Source organism: Perissodus microlepis, chromosome 6 (genome assembly GCF_051167445.1).
Source record: "Perissodus microlepis isolate ML-2025 ecotype Zambia chromosome 6, ASM5116744v1, whole genome shotgun sequence".
NCBI classification, from domain to species: domain Eukaryota; kingdom Metazoa; phylum Chordata; class Actinopteri; order Cichliformes; family Cichlidae; genus Perissodus; species Perissodus microlepis.
Window position 1 is genome coordinate 38,666,195 of NC_140466.1, and position 9,924 is coordinate 38,676,118.

A 9,924-nucleotide genomic window follows, 5' to 3' on the forward strand; every position below is an offset into this window, starting at 1 on the left:
AGAATGGGATTAATGGTTTAAAATACATTTGTTGTTAGTGTTTCTTAAATTTAGACTATTACTAGACTATGACTATTAACATTTTATTTATTTAAATTTAAATCTAAAATAAATAACGCTATGGAACCCTGAAAATAAACAGTCTACATGCCACGCCCCCTTTAGATTCACCCTTTCAGCAAGTTGCCCAATTTAAACATTTCTCCAGTGTCTGTCCTTTGCTATTAAAACACATTAGAAACTATATTCAGTCAAAATTCTGCTAATCTGTCTTAAAGTGCTTCTATGAAGAAGCCCAGGGCTTATCGGAGAATTGCAAAACCAATAACCACGCCCTAAGAATTCCCATTAGGATCTGGCTAATAAGTACAGGTCTATAAGCATCAGTGCTGTTGCAATATTCAGTCTGAACTTGAATCTGTCGAGATAATAAACATACCAGCACAAATACATACAAATCACATGACATCTTTAAAAGCAAACAGTTCCAGCTTCTTCTTCAATGACATAAGAAACTCTGTGCTTAAAAACAGGGTAAAGAACAGTGAAGGCTTTTTGATATTACAGTCCACCAACACTCCCCAAACAGACTAAGGAGTTAGTAAACTTTAAAAATCCAAGATTTCCTAAACAGCCAGCTCAGGGAAACCAACATAGCTGTCCTGGTATCCTTGAGAACCTTGTAAGCAGATTATTATGAACTACTCTAACCTGATACTGGGTGTCTTTCACGAAAACCACGATAGCATTGCTTATGCGTTTTCTTTTTTCAGTGACAGGTAACAACTACTGGCAAGTAATTCTTTGAGGTGCCACAGCTAAATAGTAGAGCATTCCAGTATTAAGGTAAACTTACCTCACTGCTTATTCCTTCTGACCTCTGTCCATTAAATCGTTGACTTACATTTGAGATCAAGGGTGCACAATCAGAGCTCTTGCAAAAATAATATAAGTTTCTTCGATACTAGAGAATTAAAAAGTTGAATTTTTCAATTCAGATCTTCATTTACAAATGTTAATTTCATGAATTTCTTAATAAGAGAGGAAAGCCATTTCAACTGGCAATTTTAACTTTAGTTGGAATTCGAAGTTAATTTGTAATGTGTGTACCCTAAGGCCTACGGCATAAAGCTATATTACATTTGTAACGGTGTCCGCTGTTAAAGCGCCTCGTTATCCAGTGCGTCGTACATTAGCCTAGCTAAAATTACACAGCAAGTTAAGTTAGCTAGTTGCTAGATAATAGACGAATACGGGCTTCTATTGACTGTACATTGACAGATCGGTTTAGCGGCTGTTATAATGACATGTTCTACAAGAATGAACATCAGCTCAAGGGGTAAGCAGTAGCAGGAAAAACAAACACATTCAGCTGCAGGTGAGGACAGCTGAGTGGCTTCACACCGGCTTTATTGTAACACACTGCACAGCGAGAATGAGTCGTCCCCGGCTCAAAGAATGCACGCTCAGTGTCATTATCAAAACAATACAATCAAAACAATCTTTTCAGTGATATTTTATCGGTCGAACACAGCGGGAAGCTCAAATTCGCAATAATATGCGAAACAACGGCTGAGGCGAATATTTGGCGAAGCGGAGCGCTGCATTGTCATTTCATAACTGTTGTTATCTATCAAACGCACACAAACACACTGCGGTTAAAACCACACAGAAACTCTTCTTACTAGAATCTTTCAAGTCTCAGAGCATTAATTACCTTCTTTAAATATGCTGCTTTTGTGACTCCGCTGTTTCAACCTGCTCTTCTCAGCCGCCATCTTTCTTAAGCCGCAAATATCGGCAGACCGCTCTGACGTCACCGAACTCAGAGCGGCAGTAATGTCCGTGGGGTCCTAAAATACACAACCGGCCTTTTCCTCGTGTAAGTTGACTTCTGTTCTGCAGCCCTCACTTTCCATGGTTTTATGGCAATATTACTAGGTAAATTCCAGAGGAAGGAATTAGACACCTTCTTTGAGAAGGGAAGTGGACTCAACAGTACCTCAAATTTCGGTTTCTTTAAGTGGTCAAAAAAGTGGATCCAAAAGCAGAGGTGGGTCGAGTATCCAAAAATTGTACTCAAGTAAGAGTAGCATTACTTTAAAATATTACTCAAGTAAAAGTGAAAAGTAGTCTTCAAAAAAGTTACTCGAGTAAGAGTAAAACAGTACTTGGTGAAAAGACTACTCAAGTAGCGAGTAACTGTTTGAAATGTCTGATTTATTTTATAAATAAATGCTATCAGACAAAAAAAATAAATAAATATACAAATTTTAGTATTTTCAAAAGGAATATATGTAAAAACATGAACAAAATAAGGCACAACAATTCTAATTTCAAGATTTCAGATTTTCACAACATTTTTCAAACAAGCTTTTTTCACCAATACCTACAGTAAATAATATAAATATATAAACAGTGCAAACAATTTCCAGTGACAAGATATGCTGTAAACTTTATATTCATTTTTGTTCCAAACGGCACAGCAGCCTCAGAGAAAACAGAACGAGACATCTTCCTCATGTACATACAAGGGAGCTCAGTTTACCACAAATTGTATGGGTGTGCATTTATTTCTGCATATTTAGCAAAAATGTGCCATTTCTTGACTCAGTAAGGTGATGGTTAAGCTTCAGCAGCAGTTTGCTCTCAAGGTTCTTTCTGTGAAGCTGTAACTGTTTAGCAGTGAACAGGAGTCCTGCATGACTGAGAAGTCCTTCACAAGCTCCAGATGCAGGAAGAGCTGTATTGATTTTGATCAACAGCTTCTTGATGTGAGGAACGCCATGCAATAGATCCACACCTCCAGTGAATGGACATGAAAGGTACCTCTCCAGCCCTGCTTCTGGCTTTTTTGACCCCATGGATCCATCATCTTAGTCGAATAGGCCGCTGTTTGCGCTGGCATCATCCAGCTCTGTGTCTAGGTGATGTCTGATGAAGTTGAGACCTGTGGAAAGATGTATGGTTTTCAAAAGAATTAGGTCTGGTCATTATAGTGCTGTATACACTGCCAAGCTGTGGATGTTTGGCAAGAAGATTTGATCACACTGGAGATGTTTTTACTAACTCTTGTAGAAAAACAAAATCTTGTCATTCATATCCCGCACAAACAGTTTGCAATGAATTCCAGATTAAGTTTAAAATAAGAATGCGTGCAAGGCTAAGCAGGGCTCGCAAAATTTCAAAATCCCTGGTAGCCCTTCGGGTAGGGACTCTTATTTAGCTCGTCATATTGCAGCCACAGAAATTCTTTTGTCCATGAAACCATAAAGCTGCACTTTCTTTTTGCCTTATAGTCTGATTTGTCATAACTTTTCCGTTTTGTGGTAGGCTTTTCTTTGGCTGTCACTTCTTCACGCTGACCTGTCTTATTTGGCTCAGCAGAACTAAAATATATATCCTGCTGCTTTTACACACGCACTCACATAACGCTCAGCGATTCTCTGTGCGACCAACCTCTCACATGTTTAAGCTTTCTGCGGGAGATTTCACTTGTCATGTTTGCATAGTAAGTTAACGATTGACAAGACGATGTCCGAGGAATTGGTGCGCAAATTATCGTCACTCACCAATCAGTACTGTCGCTCTCTATATTGCGCGATTGCAAAGTGAAAGCAAAAAACAAGCGCAAATTCAAACGCGATTTCAATATGTCACATATTGACAGTGGCTCACCGATGCCAATGACATAATTACCCAGCTACATTTCCGAAAGAATGCAAAAGCATTGACATATATTTTTCCTTCCTATGATAGCCTGACGGGCAGGGCAGCGATAGATTTTGGTAGCCCGACTGGAAAAATCGCTAGCCCCGGGACGTCGGGCTAGCGATTTTGCGAGCCCTGCTAAGCAGTGCTAGCCAATAGATCCTCCTGTTTGGCTGTTACTCTGGGAAAAGACAAGAAAGACTGTGATGGAAGCGGTGACTGGAGCTGCGATGTAGCCTATATAATATTTATATTGTACGAACGTGATAATTCTGTATATTGTAATAACGTGATATTATATTGTTCAAACGTGAAAGGTATATTGTTAGAACAATATACTTTTCCCTTTTCTATTTTTCTTTTGCCTGGGTGGCAGCTCTACGCTTCCGTATCCAAGTCTTTTCAATGTGGCCTCACAAAATTATCACGACTACAACAACCATGAAAAGAGTTGGATGGACATTGCTGCTCAATCACAGCTGCCTGGTCAATGTTTTTCATTAGTAATTTAGCAAAGTTGACGGTGGTGGTGTGTGTGTGCCTGTGTGAGTGAGTAAAAGACAGAGGGAGAGCCAGAGACAGATTTTATATGATAAGCTTCATGTTATGAATGCACAGTTTGAGCACTCAGGTCGCATCAGAGCATCAGGCCGTATAGTGTGAGACCCTGCATCTTGACCTATGAACTTCTAACCCCTGAGATTCAATTGTACAGTTTGAGCAGGAGCTGAATAAAGCGACTGAAAAAAATCGCAGTGTTTGCCCAGCTTAATGCAAACTGTTTAAACTAAACAAGCTGCTGTTTCACATAATAAACCCTGTCACCCGCAGTATTGCCTTCTGTTTTAACAGTTAAAGCAGTAGAGATGAGCTGTTTACATGTGCGTGGAACTCTAGCGTCATTAACCAGGCTTTGGAGTGTGATGTCACGGGGGTGGGCGTGGAAAGGATTTTGGCCCGATCCGCCATTTTGGGGGTCTAAACAAAGCGCAAGCGAAAAGGGAGCGAAGGCACACACAACAGCCACCGTTCATATTTGCTGTGTGGTCGGCTGCATGAGGGAGCTCGTGTATCGATGTTACCAAACGAAGGCGTCTAGTCTGGATAGCAGCTGTGAGACGAGCTTATATCCAGTTATCTTCCATCTCCAGATATCTGTTGGTGCTCCAGACATTTTCATTCCGGTAAGTTCTAAATATGTTCATATCACTCTTTATAGCCTATCAGTTTTATTTTCGATGCGCTCTGAGCTCATAGCAAATTAGAACAAACATCCTAATGAGTGATTTTGCAGAACTACCTTCTATTTATAGAGTTGCTAATTATTTGGCATTATAGCAGCAAACCAGCCTATGAAATGGATGAAACATCATGACTGGGTTCCAGCGCTACACAAGGGACCTGCTTCAAACATACCACCCTTCTGGATAAGATGGTGAAGGTTTGCTGCGTTTGGTGAACAGTGTGATAATAAAACCAGGGAAAATGAAACCTGCTCCTGTTAAATATTCTTAAGTCTTTTGCTGTATAAATAGCGATATTTTTTTCTCTCCAAAAGATACAGTAAATAAAGTAATGTTAGTAGTGGGTGATATCATGTAAACACTGTCATGATTTTATGTAAACATTTTGTCATTTGTAAACTATAAATGACATGGATTCTACACTGTAACGGATGTGATGTTCTATAAAGTGGTTTTAATAAAAAAAAAAAAAAAAAGAGGCAAAAATTAGTTTGTTTCTTTATTCAACTTTTGAACAGTGGGACTCAGTCAGTACATATTCAGTAAATGCAAATTATTTACACGGCAGTGCACTACAGGCATAAATCTAGACCCCTAGATAAAACATTATGGCATTATAGCAGTGACAACTCCTCCACAGTAGCAGGTGGGATTTTTCTGTTTTGAGGACGGCTCCTTTTACCTTTCAATATGGATGTTCTGTTTATGTTTTGATCAAAAGCCTTTTTTGGGCAGCTGAAGAGAAGAAGTCTATCTTATGGCCAACCACTGACTGTATCTTGGTCACATTACCCAGCAAAACCCAGTATGCAGGTTCATCTGTAACAGTCCTTGTGCCACGATCAACACTGTTGCTTCTACATTAAACAGAAGAGCAGGTACATGGGTGCAGGTCTCCGCGACTCCGGCCATACAGGTGCAGTGGGCGGCTTCAACTTTCCCTGTGATGCTCACCATGACCCAAGGCTGCAATGCTGGTTCATTCAGTCTTTGAGAGAGCAGGACCTGAAACACACACAGGCAAAGTTAATTTACAGACAAGAACTATGAGCCAAGGCAGACATAAATGTGTTTTATCGACTTTATCATAAATGTAACAAAGTGTTTAGAAAGTTAGCACATACATGTAATTTTTCATTTCTTTATGTGTCCATCTATAGAACGCTGCATGTTATAGTGTAAATCTGCCTGTTCTCTGTCATCACTTTAGAGATGGAGAAAGCATAAAGTAACAATTATGAATCACTTAATATGATAAGGAGATTCTGCAGGTCATTAATCAATGTATAAAACTAAAATAAAATGTCAAGCTCCTTTGACTATAATAAACATTAATAAATAGTGATGTTCGATTCGTGAACGAATCGTTCAATACTCGAGAATCACTTTACTGACTCGTGAATCATGATTCACAAGCCCAACTGACTCACTGACTCATCCCTTTTGCTGTTAGCAAACTAATTCCATTAGTAGAAATATATCTAGCTTATAATTAAAATTGTGGGGGGGGAAAACAACAGCCAGTTTCGTAACAAAAGCATTTCTGCTCTGAACTGGAAGAAAAAACCCTGAGTAGAAGCTCACATCAAGAAAATAGCTCCTCGGTTCAGAGTAGCATCGCGCTGCTAACATGCTAACAACACATTTGAGCCACTCAGTTTTGAGTGAAAATGTAAAATTTTTGCACTCTCTGGTCAACTGACTCAGTGAATCAAATGACTCAAAAAAACCCGATTCACTTTGGTGAGTGACTCATTAACACTCGATTCAGTAAAAAGAATCAAATTTACCATCACTAGTGTCCGCTACTTTGAAACGCTTGGGCCGCTCTGCCCGCCACAGTTTCAAACTGGTCATGTGACTGCATGGCCACATCTGATTGGTAAAAAAGTTACCGGAAACTCCACTGGCGGCATGTTATCTAATGTGTTAAACTAATTATTTTTTAAATAGTAATGAGTCAAATTTTCCAAATGTAGCGGAGTAAAAGTACCGTTTCTTCTTCACAAATGTACTCAAGTAAAAGTAAAAAGTATCGTGCAAAAAAGGTACTTTAAAAGTTTTTTTTTTTCAAAAACTTACTCAAGTAAATGTAACGGAGTAAATGTAACTCGTTACTACCCACCTCTGTCCAAAAGTGATCAAGCAACATTGAATGTCATTGTTAGAAACTTAATAGCAAAAATTAACTTGTTTAGATCCTGATTTTTTTAATAGCTATCTTCAATTTTGAAGACCCTTTGAATGACATTCAGTTGTTTCTTCTTGGTTAGCTGTTTAATTAAAATGTCTAAACTCTTTACAGGTTTTAAATTGTAATGCAGTGCTTCTCTGTTTTGCGCGTACTATCAACCCTGTTTCTAAGTCTATGCTCCTACAGCATTCATTGAGGCCATTTTCTTTTTAAAGTGTTGTAATGCTTCGTATCTTGTCTTTTTAATATAAGCAAGCCCCTAAAAATAATCAGTGGTCACAGTCATCCTCTCTTTTTTGGGGCGGGGGGACTCACATGAACCAAAACATAACAAACTGGCAGGGACAGAAATACGTAGAAATGTACAGATTATGGACATTTTAATTTAAAACTGTTTCAGAAGGTAGTGCTGATACAACTGAAGTCATTGCAAAGTTGAGTTTTCTTATCACTAGAGTACTTCAAATACGCCCAAATCATCCAAGCTTCAGCAGACTACATTGGATGCAGCTTGAAGAAGTGTACAAAAGCAGGACAAAGAACAACAAACCCCATAGTCAAGTGGATAGCTACAAACTGCATTGCTGAAGATGTCAGTGTGAGGAATGTTCTTAGAATAGTAACAAATGACAGCATGTATGAGCCTCTCTCAAGACACACCATCACAATAAGAGTGTATACGTTGTATAAAAAGTGGAGCACTATGAAAGTGTCTGCTTTACAATGTGTACCAGCTGTTGCTCTCTCTGGAGATCAGTGGATGTTACTGGGTAACCATAATTACCCCGGAATTACAGTACAGTGGAACCCCGACTTACGAAAGGAATTCGTTCCAGAGGGTCTTTCGTAAGTCAAAATTTTTGTAAATCAAAGCACCTTTTTCCATCGCCTTTTGAGTGAGGCGATGCTGGCTACATTATATTGATGAACAGTAGGGGTAAATGGACTGATTCTTATATAGTGCTTTTCTACTCTCCTGGAGCACTCAAAGGGCTTTATACAACATTCCCATTCACACCCATTCACACAAACACTTTATTCTGTGCTTTTAAGTGCTTTTTAACTAACATTCACACCCATTCAAACTCCGATGGATGCATCAGAGAGCAACTCGGGGTTAGTATCTTGCCCATGGATATTTGGCATGCAGACTGGGGAAGCTAGGGATGCTCTGACTGCAACGAAAACAGAAAAAAGACAACTGGTTTGGTGCTGGATAGCTCAGTAGGTAGAGTGGTGGCCCCATGATCAGAAGGTTGGGATTCGAATCCACTGAACGGCTACCCTGAGGTACCCCTGAACAAGGTACCGTCCCTACGCTCCACATTGACAGCCCATCCTCAACTTCTTTCACCGTGGCCTTAACTCCATTAATTTCAGCGTGCGCTGCCGCTGTGCTGTTAGTGATCTCATTTCTCACTTCTTGCACGTCAGCCCTAATGTTATCAAAATCTTCTTAAAGTGCATTTCTGAGTTCTTCTTTTAACACCGCACTGATATCCTCTTTGATGGATTGAAGAAGCTCCAATTTTGGGGCATCAGTATCCACAAAATGCCCATCGCTCTGCTGAGTCTGTTCCTCAGTGACCTCAGAGCTGGGCGCTGCCCTTGGGTCATCATTGGTACTCTCGCCCGAGGGTGCGCCGGGCCTAGTTGCCGTTCCTCCTGTGTACTTATATTTTCTTAGGTTAGATGCCATTTTGTCTCGAATAACGCTGTAATATGATATATAAAACTGTTAACTTCCCCTGTAACACAAAATAAGACTTTGTAGGTTGAAAAAAATCTATTTTTGAAACTCGGTTAGCGGTTAGCCTTCAGAAACACGTCTTACTCCATTGCTGGCTTCGAATTAATAAGTAAATTTAATATAACAAACTTGTTTTTAAAAACCTCTGACTTTTGGAGAAGATGCATTTGCAAGTTCCCCTTGCCTCGCACTGGATACTGTCTATTGGGAATCCTTTCTCTGTAAATTATTTTATCTTCACTCAGTAGGGCTTTTACACTATAATCATGAAAGTTTGTGGTCAGGCACACTGCAGGCTCCCCCTGACCTGCTTTCATGTTTGTTGTTTGTCTTTAAAGTTGGTTTTGCTCACAATTTCCTCTGTCTTCACCAGGGGCGGAGCGTGGGGGTGGCTTACTGGGCTTAAGCCCGGGTTGTTTTGTCAGAAGCCCGGGGTCTTTTGGAGTGTAATTTTTTCATAGTTAGATGCCTGGCTGACAACTGTATAAAACAAAAAGTACACACAATATTCGAAGCACATAGTGCACACTGTGGGAATTTACGACTGTGCGTGAATCCCCCCTGATATTGGTATGATCCGAGCTCAGGCACTAAGCGACTGAGCGAGAGGGCGGGGCAGCTGCTGCCTGTGAGTGCGCTGTTGGAGAAACGGAGAAAGCCATACTAAGGAGAGCTTAAGTTCGACCAGGTACCAAAGCAAATCATTCGTACTGTACAAATAATGTAAATATGACGGTGTATCACGAAAGATTGATATCAAACTGATCACTTGACCAATATTACGTTACTTGCTCTTCAAGTGAATCAACAAATGGCGAAATGAAAAGCCGAACAAATGCAATTTTTTTAGAGAGTCTTAGCTTACGTGTGTTTATTTCATATTTTCAGTTCTTACCCTCCCCGACTAAATAGGTTTCAGTTATGTACTGAAATATAAGAATGGACATTAGAGGGTTCTTTCAAAGAAAAAACTCAGGTAAATGTTATTTTATATATTATGCTTTGTATGTTGTTCAGTATATTTC

At 39.6% G+C, this 9,924-nt stretch overlaps 2 protein-coding genes across 3 annotated transcripts in view; both read right to left on the reverse strand.

Moving 5' to 3' along the window:
- Positions 1–1,826, reverse strand: part of LOC146386224 (atlastin-2-like) — a 38,378-nt gene extending 36,552 nt beyond the window's left edge. For both annotated transcript variants that reach the window (XM_084932311.1, XM_084932310.1), the window contains exon 1: positions 1,718–1,826. In XM_084932311.1, the coding sequence (XP_084788437.1) occupies positions 1,718–1,778 (61 nt within the window). In that variant the 5' untranslated portion in view covers positions 1,779–1,826. The remainder of the gene's footprint in view (positions 1–1,717) is intronic.
- A 3,615-nt stretch (positions 1,827–5,441) lies between these two features.
- LOC146386226 (heterogeneous nuclear ribonucleoprotein L-like) overlaps positions 5,442–9,924 on the reverse strand; it is a 55,312-nt gene continuing 50,829 nt past the window's right edge. Inside the window, exon 14 of the mRNA XM_084932312.1 lies at positions 5,442–5,960. The gene's annotated coding sequence lies outside the window, so the exon portion shown is untranslated. The remainder of the gene's footprint in view (positions 5,961–9,924) is intronic.